Source organism: Zootoca vivipara, chromosome 9 (assembly GCF_965207765.1).
Source record: "Zootoca vivipara chromosome 9, rZooViv2.hap1.1, whole genome shotgun sequence".
NCBI classification, from domain to species: Eukaryota; Metazoa; Chordata; class Lepidosauria; order Squamata; family Lacertidae; genus Zootoca; species Zootoca vivipara.
The window spans coordinates 38,171,921-38,186,839 of record NC_142592.1 but is presented as its reverse complement, the minus strand read 5'-3'; the positions used below and the strand labels follow the sequence as shown (position 1 = coordinate 38,186,839).

Genomic DNA, 14,919 nt, shown 5'->3' with positions numbered 1-14,919 from the left:
AGGGGAGCAGGCACATTTTCACTGGGATAACAGCAAAAGGGCGTACTCCCTGCCTCTCACAGCTCCAATCCTGCTTTCCTGCCATATTTTGACAGGAAAAACAAGCCAAATACAAATGTATTTATGCATTTAACATCACATACATTCTGGTCCTTTCTCATCTCACCCTGGAAACACAAAAGAGAATGCACAGGTCATCTTATGGAATTGTTATGCAAGGCTGCCTAAACGCATGTTCATTAAAACTTCCCCAAGTTGCAGAAAGGACAAGCGACCTTTATATTAAAACCATTTTCATTCATACAGTTTGCATTTTCTGCCATGCCATTTCTCTGTTTCCTGTCCATTGAAACATTAACAGACATGGAGCTAGTTAATGAGTAAAATAAGCCTTAGGCATTAATGTAGTCAGAATAAATTATCTTCAGAACTCTGCTAGGTCTTTAGGAATGCTTCAGATATATTCATTTTTTTTAAAGAGATACTACTGACTTTTGTAGGTAACTTTTTGAAAGCCAGTTGAATCCTTTGGCAGGAGGATACTCTGAGGCATGCAAAGTCCATTTTCTTTGTGCCAACACAGCTGCCAGGGCTCCACTCTCTGTGCATGTGTTGCATAAGCACATCTGGACTGATAGAAGAAGAGAGCATGGCCCATTAGGTAGAGAATAGTAGTGGCAAGAAAGCACAGTTCTGTTCCTTAGTACCTTGGCTCAAACGATTTCCATTTTGTTTTGCCCATAAATGACAGCTAAGCAGAGGCCTAGGCACAGTAGGCAAAGTAAGCTGCTGTGTATAAGGGCTGTTCTTGATTACCATGGATGAACAAAACAATGATTCCTACCCTATATTCAGTAGGCCTGGAACCTCTGGAATGTGCTAACATGCTACCTTCACCCAATTCCAATCTACAATTTACAAGCACTTTTACAAGCACTTTTGCTTAGTTCTTCAGCACTCCTTCTAGTCCATATACTGCACAGCTTTGACACACAACTCATCCCACAACTGTTCCTTTCTCCCTTCACAAAGTCTCATATCCATCCAGTTAATCAGCTTTAGTACTTCACGAGAGTGTTCCTCTACCTATACCAAAGGAACTCAACATTAGCCAGTGTGCTAGCAGGACCAGCCTCCAGTAGACTGATATCAGCCTCTCCTCCAGTGGAATGGAGTCAGATTGCATTGGGAACAGTTTGCCTCTAGCACACCATCTAGATAATTCTCCAAAGTATGTACTCCAAAGTATGTATGCAGTAGTCTATTTTTAACCTTTGTCCCAATTGCAGCCCGGTAATTCTTGACATTGTTACTAATACTTTGTGCAAAACCTACTGAGGAAACAACCTTGGTCTGACATCCTTCAAATGGGTTAACACATATATAATTTCAGTTTCAGTAGCCAAAGTACTAAAATTCAATTACTATTGATCTGATTTAGACAGGAAGCGCAATGCAACTGGTTGTGACAGTGTGCTGCCACAGTGGATACCATGCCCCCTCATAATCACTTATTGGCTTTAGTGTGGGTTTCTAGGATTGAATTGTAGGAACACTTTCTGGTCAGTTTAGAGAAAGGCAACCTCTACTTCCAGTCCTTTGAATTTCAGCAGTGACACAGCTTGTCAGTCAGTGTGAGCCATCCATATTTCACTAAGGGAAACATGAGCACAATCGTGATTTTTTTTGCAGGAAGCTGTTTCTGTTTGAATGCAGTCTTTATTTAGACACTGATATTAAATTCCTGCTGCTTGTCTTAACTGCTGGCTATGCTCTGCATACTGTGGTTAAGCTATTGATGTATTAATTGCTAGCTACTCCAGAGATTGTAGTTGCATTTCTCAGCTGTTTAAAGCCTTTCATTGTTGCATTCTCAGGAGACTCTGGGTAGCTACTCTATTTGGTGCTTATTTTAGTTGCTTGGCTACTATGAGCTATTATATTGGATTTGCTTGTGGTGTCCAAATAAGGAAATATATACGATGTTCTGCTGTCAGATGATATGAATCTGATTTTCTTTTCCTTTTTCTGTATTGTTGTAATGTGCATCTTGCTTTCTCTCCAAACACAACATGTATTTTTTAGCATCCTGCATTTCATATGACGGTTGGAATGAGATAGTGCGTTGTTTCTCCATTTTACAGCTATGATTTTGTTCTTTTCTAATTGCATTTTAAAGATATTGGCCCAATCTACTGAGCTCTGCTATCCCTCTTTCTGGCCTACCGCATGAAAAATGTTTGGAGACTGTGCATCATGCAGCCTTTGTTGACTATAGCTAGTATCTTACAAATAATTAAGGCCTTTCAAATACCTTTCAAATGTTATCCACAAATACCACTGATGTTTGTGCTTATTGCTCAGCAGCAGCACATTTGATTATGCACAGTATTTGTTTGTTTTAGCCTTTTCTCCCCAAAGTAAATCTCCATTGAAAAACCCTTTTCAGCTGTAGAATGCAAATCAAAGGCTGAGATATGATTGAAGAGTACACACTTTCCCCCTTTCTGCTATTAGGTTCTATTTCATAATCATATAATTGTTTTATTATTCTGAATAGGTCTAAAACTCAATCTGAAATCCTTGAGCTGTGTTTTTCTTTCTATAAGCCCAGAATATGTTTTGTCAGCAAATATGTTAGAGGGCTTTAACAGCTGCTGCCAATTTGAAACGCTCTCTTCTTTTAAACAAAATCTTGCAATTGTGTTCATGCCCCCACCAGCAATAGTTTTTCTTCCTGGGCTTGGGGGTGTTGGTGGTGCTTTACTATTTACAAGATGAGATGTAGTTTTCTGTTTATATTAGCAGTCTTCTGTCTGTGAAATTTGGACCAGCCAGAATGCAGGATATCCTTACACAGCAGTCCATCAGGTTCATAATGTAAGATACTTCAATAAATTGTCACTGTATTGGTGTTCGTTGTGTTGCCTTGGTGTTGTTAATACCTTATACAGGTGCCATGCTTTTCAGACTTCAAAAAGCAATGTGTAGCATCCAACTATTTCCAGGATTGTACATATGTGTTTTTACATTTTGTTTTCATAGTGTGCAATAAACTTGTTGGCTTTTGTGTAGCAGGATGCAATTTTTTCAGCGCCAAAGGTCAGTGGTTTTTTTTTTTAAAAAAAGAAGTGACCTCATCTATAGTTTAACTTCTGCTCTAGGTGTTTTGTCTTTGTTAGCCTTCAAAGACAAGAATGGGAGTAAATTGCATACATTCTGCAATTTCACTCTGTTTTGTGCCATCTGTTTTCAGTGACCAGGAAGGATCCTTTCTAGTTTCTTAGGGCTGCTTCTCCTTTTTAAAAAGATATACTAGCTCATCATTTCAATGTTTCTTCATGAATGGTATCTCGTAGCATGTCTAAACAATCTGCACTTATTTTAGATACAGGAGTCCCTTGAAGCAATGTGCTCATATCATTCACTGTATCTTGAATATCAGCCTTATAACTGTCTTAATGTGCTACTTCAGTGCGTGTTATACATGCTATTCCTTCCTAGCGCATGTGCAAAGCAGACAATTTCTCCATCATTTATATTGTGTCACAATTAAAAAAAACTTTAGTCAGAGATCACCTTTGGTGCAAAAGGGATAAAAATGCCTAGAACCAGGGGACCAGAAATGCTCTAAGAACTGCAGCAGTATCTGCACCTTCCACCCACCTATGTGCTGTCAGTTCTGACAGTTCTGTTATTACTAATAGTATAATACTTGTTATATAATATTTAATAGTATGTACAACTAAGAGCATTCTGGTATTTTGTTACTTAGTTGCGAGGCATGAGGAAAGCCATCTGAACTGATTCCTATACCTGCATCTTCCCAGCTATTAGAGGGAGACAGAAGAAGGTCACAGGTGCTTTAAGGAACCCAGCAGAAATACTTAAATATGTTTATAACAACAGATTAATTTGAATTATGAGGTTTTTTCCCAAGCCAATAAAACAAATAAAGGAACAACCTGAAGCTTAAATGACCCATTGTGAAACAAATGGCAATTGAACATGTACATACATGTAAGAGCATGTGTGCAATCAGTGGTTCTTTTTAAAATGAATGATACATTAAAATGCATTTTCAACAATGGCAGAATGGTGCAATAACAGGAGCTTCACCTGTTTAATTTCTATGTGCCACTATTAATATTTACAGTGAGGATGATCTACCAAATCTAAGCACTTCTACAGCTAATTTTAATTATAGTTAAAGTTTGTACAGTTGTACCTTGGTTTTCGAACAGAATGAGTTCCGGGAGTCCATTCGACTCCCAGAACCATTTGAAAACCAAAGTGTGACTTCTGATTGGCTGCAGGACACTACTGCAGCCAATCAGAAGTCGCGGAAGTCGCACCAGACGTTCGGCTTCTGAAAATCGTTCCAAAACTGGAACATTCACTTCCAGGTTTCGATCATTCAGGAGCCGATTTATTCAGGAGCCAAGGCATTCGGCTTCCAAGGTACCACTGTACTTAAATACCCCCAATTAAATAACTGGGACATAAAAGTTCTCCCATTTAGCTGGATCATAACATAGATTTGGAAGACAATACTTATGTGGTAGACATATGTTTGACTGCAATTAGCTTTCTGTACTTACTTATACTTATGTCTCGTTTTAATTTTATTTAGATTCCATACTTGCAGCCTCTGCCACAAAAATAATAAATTTACCTGTTTAGTTTAAAGGGACTATGGTTTTTGTAAGATTGCTGAACATTTTCTCATTTCAGCTGTAGGTTCCACTTTTTAGCTATTGGACTGAGAACAGCTAGTCTGGACATTTTTTGTAAATCCTGACAAGTATAAAATCTGTAAAACTGTGAAATTAAAGGGTTCCATGTTCATTTGTAACAATGTATCCTAGAGTGGAGAAGTATGAATATACATTGGGAACAAGAACACAAAGGGCTCTGGATCATGGAAATTGTTTGACAGTGGGGTATATATAGGAAGATTCTATGCCACCTCTGTTTTTGGCATTTGTTACTGTTCTACATCCTAAAGTTCTTATACTCAGAATAAATCTTCATTCAAAAGCAAATACTTATTTTGCTAAAATGTACTGACCAGAACTTTAAAACAAGCAGATTCCAATTATTCTGTCATCTTAACAATAGTATTGACAAGTTGAGCGTTTGGATGGAATAAAGTGTAATATCAGAGCGTAATCACATTTCTTTGAGTGATATTAATAAGATTACTTAAATAAATGGACAATCAAACTGCAAGCCTTTAACATTTTTTGCCCACTACACTGAATTGCCATATCTAATGATAATTCCACAAGGTCACAATGTAGTCAAAGTGAAATACTTGTTAGTGCAATAGATTAGTGATAGAGCTAAATATATTCCTAAAAGATGTTTGGCAGGATTATGCCCAGCATTTGAGTATGGTAAAAATCAAAGGCCGACTCTTATTTTTGCAGCACACGTTTGCTATATATAACTGATATTTGTGATATTGAATACTGTGAAGTGTGAAGAATAAAATTGCAGTAAAAATGCAGTGGGCATAGGCAAGAAAATTGTGGCCGATATCAGTGCCTGAATACGTATCCACTGTATGCCCTTGGGTGTTTGAAAAGCCCTTCCATATTTCACCAACAGAATGCGATTACATGTGGCAAGTTTTGAATGGGCTCAAAGACAGATAATTTATCCTTGTAGAGTCTCCATATTTAACAACTATGAATGTCTAATGTTAATATTGGCAACTGCAAAATGTTAATCCATGTGACGTGGTTTAAACATTCTAAAGTGCTATATAAAGCTAAGTATTAACTATTATTTTATTATTAATGTTTTCACAACAGACATTTCACAATTTCAGCATTTTCCAGCATCAAGAAATAGTGATTAGATAAAGCGCTACTTGCAGGAAATGTTGTGTATCTGCCAAGTCTACCCAGACACCTGCTTCCCCCCCCAAAAAAATAATAATCAGAAAAGCACAGGACTTAATAGTTAATTGCAAGATGCCGATTTATATATCTCTGAAGCACTTTTAAAGGAAAGTACCACATCTGCAATTACATTACTATTAGTTTTCAATGAGGCAGTAATGTTGGCACAAAATTGTTTCTGCTTGTATTGTCTTCTGCTCTCCTGCTTCAGTTTTCACGTTGGAAGGTTACTATTAATTTTGACGTCTTCCAGTTTACCTTGTGCTTGTCCTTGTAGATCTGTACAAACCAACCTGTGTCTTGTCATGATTGTGTGGCCCATGGAAATGGATGTATAATGCTTGTTTTGTTTGCTCTGTCCTGGTTTACGAAATGAAACGACATTTTCTTTCATTGGAATTTTCTCATTTGCTTTCAACAGCAATTACGTGTTTCAGTTGCTTTAATTTAATCTTGGGATGGACCCAGAAAAAAGCCTACAGAAGGGAGCTGGCAGAAGCTGGTTTTTCTGCCCTTTCCCCTGCCCAAGCAGTCTCCTGCTTCCTTCCTTCTGCAGGCCTTTCTCTGGATCCAACCTCTTACTTCTCAAGTTTATTTAAAATTGTTAGTAAGCTTTTAACAAATAGTTGCCGATTTGATCTCAACGGAGTTGAAAAACAGTGAGTAGAAAGAGCATATTAAACTGGGACAAAAATGCTCAGAAGTCAGAGATAAGCAAATTGTAAGATTTGTTGTAATACATATAGATTTAGAAAGTACTTTCCAAATGCAACCATTTTGTTAAATCAGTTTAAATATTTGCTTTTTATATGTAAGAAAATTAATTAAATTCAAGCATCCTTGGTGGTAGTTTGAGTTAAGAGACATATTCATATCCTCATCATGTTTCCTCAAGATAAGACTACACTTAAATGGGAGGAAGCCTCATTGAATTCAGTGGGACTTGCTTCTAAGGAGGCTTTCATAGGATTATAGAACAAGTCCCAATGATTACAGTTGAGCTTTCTCATAAGCAAGTCAGCACAGGCACAGGTTGCAATCCTGTGCAAAACTTCCGGACAAAGTGGATTTGAGTATGGGTCTTGTTGCATTACAATCCTATAGGTACTTGAAATCATGAGGCTTACTTCCAAACACTCATATATATGGGCAAGCTGTTAGTTTCTTATGCACAAGGATAACAATGGTGTATAAACAGCAGCAGCATTTAAATAATGTCTGCCTATTTTTGACATTGCTCCTTGCTAGAAAACTCAGATTGGGGGCTGTAGTGAAGTAATAAATGTTGACTATATGGCATTCATAAGTTATTTTTATTCTTCAGAATGGCACATGCTATAAATAATAATATGTAGCCAAAATGCCATGTTTGCAACCACAGTGAAATATGCTAATTGCTTTCAGTTTACGTTGCTTTTTGAATACATCTGATTTTCAGACTGGAGACTGGGGTGAACCATCAATTACCTTACGACCTCCTAATGAGGCAACAGCATCAACACCTGTACAATACTGGCAGCATCATCCAGAGAAGCTAATCTTCCAGTCATGCGATTACAAAGCATTTGTAAGTTTGCCAGACTCAATGTTTTCTTTGAGAATAGTTGAAAATTGTCCAGTTTACGGAGTGACCATTAACATTTTGGTAGTCTTTTTCTCTATCTAGCACAACTATAGCAACTATAACATATTACATTTTATTCATTACATAAACAAAATTTTTACATAAACAAAATTTATTACATAAACAAAAATGATACAAATAAAAAATTTCACATTATTGTGAACAGAATACAGATGGAAATCATAGCTTTATCTTTAAATCTGTGTTTCAGTCCCTGCTCTTTATTAAATAAACATCCAAATTTTTATGCCATTGACATCCAAAGTCTCATAAATATGTATAAAAAGTGGTGGTAGAGAGAGAACTTAAGGGCAACCCAAATGCATTGTTCTCAAGGTTTTTGAGTATGACCATGAAGACAACCATAGCTTTCCTCCCATGCTTGTCCCCAGAATCAGGAACTCGGAACTGCACCACAGCCTGTGTACATGGATATTGAATTTAGCTCCCATATTGATAGACTAATCCTCCATGAATTTGCCCGATTCCTTTAAAAAATCTCTCTAAGCTAGTGACCATTACCACATTTTGTGGTACTACTGCCTTCTATAAAATTCTTGCTGTTCGAAGTACTTCATTTTGTTCACATACTGATTCCAGGACACTGGAAGCAAACAGTTCAATTGCTGTTTTAAAAGTGGTGCTATTAAAAATTACCAGTCCTTGGTTTTATCAAAAGCCTTGAAGAATCTTTGGCCAACATTAGAATTGCAACCTAAGTAACTTTACATTACATGTGTACCCTGCATGGTCCTGTAATGCACAGTAGTGTGACTTTTTATTTTCTTTTTGTATACGGACAGCTGGTATATACATAGATTTTAAGAGTAAATCCTTGGTTTTGGTTTTTATGACTTCTCCCCATGAACATGACACCTGTAGGTGTTCCTCTATTTTAAAGGTGAAAAATGCAGAAGCAGCGGCGGAGGAAGCTGCTTGGGGCAGGGCGATCTGCCCATAGGGGCGTGGTGCACCGCGGGGCCTCCAGAGTCTGCCTGCCTCCTCCCACTCAGCTGTCCTACATTTGGGGGGGAGAGGCAGCGGGCGGACAGTTTAGGCAGTGCGGAGCCTGTGCGCGCCCAAGCCACCGCGTCTCTCCCAGGAGAGACTTGTGACTCAGGTGCGCTACAAGCTCCCGTGGTGAGTGCTGCCCCATTTGTCACCCCCATTGGTGGTGACACCCGGGGCGACCCGCACCCACCGCACCTTCCCTTCCTCCACTCCTGGCTCAGGGGGTCATGTCGCCAGACAGGGCATTCCCTGTAGCAGCTCCTAGGTTGTGGAGGTTCCACCCCACAGGTGTGTGTCTGGTAAGTTGAATGATGAACATGCACTTCTTTATCCTGGCCTTTGACAACTAACTGGTTTTAAACTGTTTTTAATGTTATATTTCAAATTGCTGTAACTCAACTTGGAATCTTAGGGTGAAGGGTGGGTAATTAATAATAACATCAGCAGCAACAACAATACCTGCTAGTACTGCCTATAAATTAACTTAGACAAAGAGCATGAAACAACACTTTGTAAATTTACTACGTAAAATCTAACATTATGAAAGGGAAAATTATAGATTTGATTTAATGAAGAGGATTACCCCGCCTTTTAGCTCCATAGATTTCAGGCTGGAGAGCAAAATTCCTAAAAGCACGTAAAACACAATCATAAATCTTAAAACCCTTTTAAACAACAAGAGCAGCTAAAACCACCAATCAATACATTCAAACACTGAAAATGCCTGGCACAAACAGGTAGGGCTTTACTTGGTGCCAAAGTGTCAGCACCAAGTGTACTTCTGAGAAGAGGGAATTCAAGAGCCAAGGCAGAGAAGGCTGTATCTCACATTATCTACTTTCCCTAGAATGTTTTAGGTCAGCAAATAAGCTTTCTTTGAAATTTTGCTTACCCTGTTTCATAACTTCAGAAAACAGTGCCTTGTTTCTTCCATAAGTATTTAGGTTCTATGCTGGTAAAAGAGCTAAGAGGCACAGAATCAACGCAGGATGCCTGTGCAAAAATGAGGGTGAGTGAAACTTACTTTTTCGAAATGGCTGCAACAGGCCGGACTATTACTTGTAACTGCCTCACTTCATCTATGTTGTACATTAAATGAAATAACTCTAGGTTTCTTTTCAATGTTCTTTATACTTTAGTTACGTATGTTAGTTTTTCATATTACAGTATCACTAAAAACTCCATATGCATGCACGTTGTACCTTTCCTACCTCTTGATAAGTAGATTTCTCCCCCTTGCACCTTTTTATTTCTGTAGAGAATATAATAAGATTTAGCAGGTCAAGCATTTCCTTAACAGAGAACTTGACTAGTAATCTCCCATAGGACTGGATACTCAAGCCCCTTTTTGGTGGAACTTGGGAACTCCCTTGGGGAAAGCGTAAATCCCTTGGAATGTGATGAGGGGGCGGGGAGAGAGAATTTCCCCCTTTACTGCTGGGAGGCAGTGATTCAGATGGAAGTTGCTGAGTGGTGCTTACTGGGTGGATGGATTTTCCAGCAGATACAGGCTGCTAACATTTGCAGGGACTCAACAACCATGCCTGTGCATGGGGCTGGCAGTGTCATTCCTACCTCCTGGAAAGGGTAAATATGGGAATTCCAATCCTGCATCAATCGCTATGCATGGTCCACTGGCAGTTATTTTTTTAGCAAACTACATCACTGGCCACCATTGGCCAAGGGAGTACTGGAGGAATAGGGTGTCTTTTTGTAATGCCTGCCCATTTACAAAAACACAAGCAGAACATTTAAAGCAGAGAGCAAACTACAAGCAGAACATTTAAAGCCGAGCAAAACCACTAGCCCTGTCTCAGTTTCCCAAGGAGAACAACTGAAAACCCCAAAGTACTTTTCCTTTAACAGACTCAGACTCCTTTCTCTGCTCAAATTAAAAGAGAGCGGGGGGTGGGGGTGGTGTCCTTCTAGTAGTCTCCTTCTCCTTCCCCCAGACATTGATGGATGTTACATTCCAAAAGTTAGTACCATCAGTTAATTCATTTGGTTAATTCTCCGATAATCCTTCAAGTATTTCAGGCAAAACAGCAATAAGCCTGTTCATGCTAATCAAGACAGGAAAACCCATAATAGTATAGTATTAAAAACAACTGCTGAGAGCAGGGATAGGAGAGATCAGTGTGGAGTCACATTTCAGGAGTGATAATGCCCAATCATAACATATTTTTCACTTAAGACATTACTGTATAAGAATATCCTACAATTGTGTCACTGGCAGTTGTCCAACACAATCTATTTAGATAAGAATAAAGTCTTAACAGCTCAATGGCATCATTGTTTTCATGTGTAAATACAAATTTATGAAATGATTAAGAATATATACCATTGAAAATACAAATTATTTCATTTTGTTTATTTGTTTCTCTCTGCAGCAAAGTGTAAATAAGAGGCTGATATTTAGTTTGGGGGAGATAAAGGCTGATGCTTTTGAAAGGTGTTCCAAGGATGTCAATTAAATACTTATAAACCATAACCTCAATCTTTCTCATTATACATTCTGTATGTTCTTTTCTGGTGCTCAGATATATTATTTGTATAAAGAAGAGGAAAACTGTTGGCATCTTAACTCAACACTTATTAAGCATATTTAATATCTATATTTACCCCATCTAAATGTAGAACTATACAAATAAAAAGTTTTATAATCTTTCTTTATAATTAAAAATCTTTCTTTATAATTGGGAGCTAACTAATCATTTTAATATGTTTTCCTTCTCCTGATATTTATTGTCTGTTGGATGTTTTCTTGTTCAGTGTTTCAGTTGGTAACTGCTTTGTGTTACCTTTGCTAAAAAGGGATACAGATTATATTAAACATAGATAAAATAAATATGGCCCTTTTAGTTTTTGGGTTTTTTTTAGTTTTTCAGGAAATGACAGAATCTCTAAAACCCTTAAAGTGTCAAAGGAAACCTCAGTACTCCTAGGATAATCAGTCAGGCTACTTTAGCATTAAAATTGTAGTGTACCGAAGAATAAGGATGTGATGCTGAGGGGCATTAGAAAGGAGTGTAAGTGCTGTCCCACTGGTGGAGAGGGAGGCAAAAATTCCCCAAATGCCCCCCCCCCAAATCTCCTATATAGCTAAAGTTGGGTTTACTGAGGCCATGTTGATATGGCCATGGACCTTCAGGATCCAAAGTGCTTATTCCCCTCAATACCCATTTGAATAGGGTCCACTGGACAACCAGTCCTTGGCTGGTAATTTCCCTCCCACTGGAGTCAATGGGAGACAAAATGAAAAATCTCCTCTCCCATCACAGCTGCAGTGAGTTGATGGGACTATGGCAGTGGTGGTTATCCTGCCATAGAATCTCCCTCTTCTCTACACATAATCTTGTATGAAAAGGCACGTTGCTATCTGCACAGCAGTAATATAATGATTGACTCATATTTCCGTTTGGTAGAATCCAGTTAGGAAACATTTTAATCCTCATCTTTTTTCACCAAGCTTTTGCTTTTCTACCATCAAGCTCGTTCTTTTCCTTTGACATGTTTTTTCAGTATACTGTCTAGCTCTCAGTGTATCTTTCGGCTAGAGGAAACTTACTTAAAGTACTTTATTTTGCACTTGTTTGCAATATGGCTATATTACCACTAGTTGTTTGCTGTCCTGGGCTCCTTTGAGAGGCAGGGTGGGATGTAAATTTAAGAAATAGTTTATTTTGTTGGGTAGGGAATAATTTTGTTTGTTTGATCACAGGCCACAACAAACAACAGAACAAAACAGACAGGTTATTACAAAGAAATAGACCTGTAGGCCTGTTAAAGCCAAACATCTCGTAGTAAGCACCAGAGTAGATGAAGTAGCTTCAGTTGTCCAGATAAAAAATCTGCCAGAATACTATCCAAGAAACTTTGCTGCTGCTTTGTCAGAGGCAAAGCAAAGCCAGCCACTTTTGTATTACCCTCTTAAGAATGTAACAAGAGCCCTGCTGGCCCAACTTGTCCATCATCCTGTTCTCACAGCGGCCAACCAGATGCTGCTTGTGATTCCCAGAAACTGGACAGTGGAGGAAGACCATAGCTATCATGGCTAGTAGCACCTGAATACATTATCCTCCATTAAATCCTCCTGACGCTTGGAAGCAATGCAATCAAACTTCTTGTGGGTTTGACCAATATTCATGTCTCTTGTACTATGTATGTGCATGTGGTGGCTTATTCCACTCATTTTCAGACATGGGCTATTAAATATATATAATGAGATATATCCTCTATTTCCCATTCCCCACAGTTGAGTGTAGTATATTGTTGTCTTGGGAAAGAAAATCAGATGTACATTGTTCAATACACCACATTCTTTCATGTTTGTTTTTAATTTCAGAAGTCTACAGAACAAATGAAGAAAGTTCCTACTATTGTTTTATCAGTCTCTTATAAAGGGGTAAAATTTATTGATGCAACAAATAAGGTAGGCATCATTTGGTTACTAATACATTTTATAGTAAAATGTTCTTCCACGTGTATGGCCACCCCTGTTTTCAAAGTGCACATTAGTTCTGTTGTATCTTTTGGCCTTCCTGGACAGCAGGTTACTTGCACAGGATAATGGTGGGATGACTCCTAGCGTAAGTTACTGTCCTTTTCCAACATTGTTTTCTCTGTCCCCATCTGGAAGCGACAGGACATTTAAACTCAGGCAAACAAAACACACAGGCTATTCCCTTGTTATTTTTAAAACTTATATTCGATAAATCAAAAAAATATAGGCACAGCCGAGATCCCTTAGCAGTAAAATCCGACACGTTTATGCAAAAGTAAGTCCCATTGTTTTCCATTGTTGTGTGTATAAGCTTGCGGCCTAAAAGTACAAAGTTAGCACTTGATCTACTAATTATAGTAAAATGTAATACTGTTTCCCACTAGGTTGCTTGTACCCATTGAGTAGTTTACACAGTAGTCTTGGGCAGTCACTGCATGCTTTTTCTGAAGGAAGATAGGACAGTCTGGTTGGTTTTTGTAACACCTGAAAGTACCCTTATGGAAGTGTTCTATATGTAATATCTCTCACCTACATTTCTATCAGGAGCACAGGGACTGCCTTAAAGTGGCAAAGCACCCTTCCCCCTCCTGCAAATGTGGGGAAGCCGCTCTACTTCTGCTGTAAGCAGGTGGGTGGCAGCATTTCCCATATGCATGCCACCCCCTGGCTGATTAAAGGAAAAGGAAAGGGCTTGGCTCATATATCTTTATCACATCCCTGTTTCACTGAGCAGCAAGCCTTTGCTGGGTTCTGGTTGCCCTTCTGATTGCAGAGGAACAAGTCTGGATCCAAACCATTAAAATGCTCTTGGTTCTCTGCGTGGCTAGAAGTAGAATAAAGATCACAATCTATTGTCAGAATCACTAGTACAGGTATATACAAAGCCCTACTGGCCACATGACACCAGGACACAGTGGTGGGCATACTTCTACTCTCCCTCTCTTTTTGAAGGTTGGCATATGTATTTTTCCTCCCACTAGAAACAATTGGGAGGAAATATATTTACGCCAATTCTGTTTTGGGGAGGGGGGTGTTGGGAGAATGGGAAAGTTATGTAGTTTTCAGATCTATGTCTTCTTCCTATCTGCCCCTGATACACACATTTTTTTACCTCTGCTGACAAAGGAAAGGCTGCCCAAGTGTATTATTTATTGAGCTGTTATTAATGAGGCTTACTTGGGGAAACCAGTCTGTTATGGAATGTTACCCCCATCTCCCCAGGGGCGTGGGAAGTGGGGTGGAGGGGGCGCTCCACCCCGGGTGCCACTCTGGGAGGGGGTGACAAGATGGCCCCTGCCTTCCCCAAGCTGTAGAGTGGCCGAGGGTGCGCACCATCTGTATGGGCGCCACCACACGCGAGCAGCAGCCCGTACGGACTGCACATGTGCAGCATCCCGTACAGGCTGCGCATGTGTGGCATCCTGTACAGTCACTGCACATGTGCAGTCTGTACCGGCTGTGCCGCCCTGGGTGCTGGAGAGGGTTCCTCCACCACTGTGTCTCCCACTGCCCCAGATGTTCATATTCTCACTTTGCAGATGAATGATTGAAGGGCTGTATGATGTTAATTAAATCCATTGAGTTGCTGTTTCTTTTTCTTTCATTTAGAATATTATTGCTGAACATGAGATTCGTAATATTTCTTGTGCTGCACAAGACCCTGAAGACCTCTCTACATTTGCTTATATCACAAAAGACTTGAAGACAAATCACCATTACTGCCATGTGTTCACAGCCTTTGATGTGGTTGGTCTATAATTTCTACTTGGTCACATTTTTAAATCAAAAATATTTATAAATGTTTCATATAATGTGATTTTGCTGAGACAGATGCAAATACTTTAGGCTGCAATCCTGGCCCCACACTGCTA

The 14,919-nt window shown here is 39.1% G+C and overlaps 1 protein-coding gene across 11 annotated transcripts in view; it reads left to right on the top strand.

The window, feature by feature from the left end:
* Positions 1-14,919, top strand: part of ANKS1B (ankyrin repeat and sterile alpha motif domain containing 1B) — a 327,182-nt gene that overhangs the window by 304,999 nt on the left and 7,264 nt on the right. For 8 of the 11 annotated variants that reach the window (XM_088651950.1, XM_088651949.1, XM_060279720.2 and 5 more), the window contains 4 exons: positions 7,348-7,476; positions 9,482-9,553; positions 12,890-12,976; positions 14,657-14,794. In XM_088651950.1, the coding sequence (XP_088508076.1) occupies positions 7,348-7,476; positions 9,482-9,553; positions 12,890-12,976; positions 14,657-14,794 (426 nt within the window). Of the gene's footprint in view, positions 1-2,805; positions 2,881-7,347; positions 7,477-9,481; positions 9,554-12,889; positions 12,977-14,656; positions 14,795-14,919 lie in introns of all 11 variants that reach the window. The other 3 variants (XM_088651954.1, XM_088651956.1, XM_088651955.1) reach the window with 2 other exon arrangements.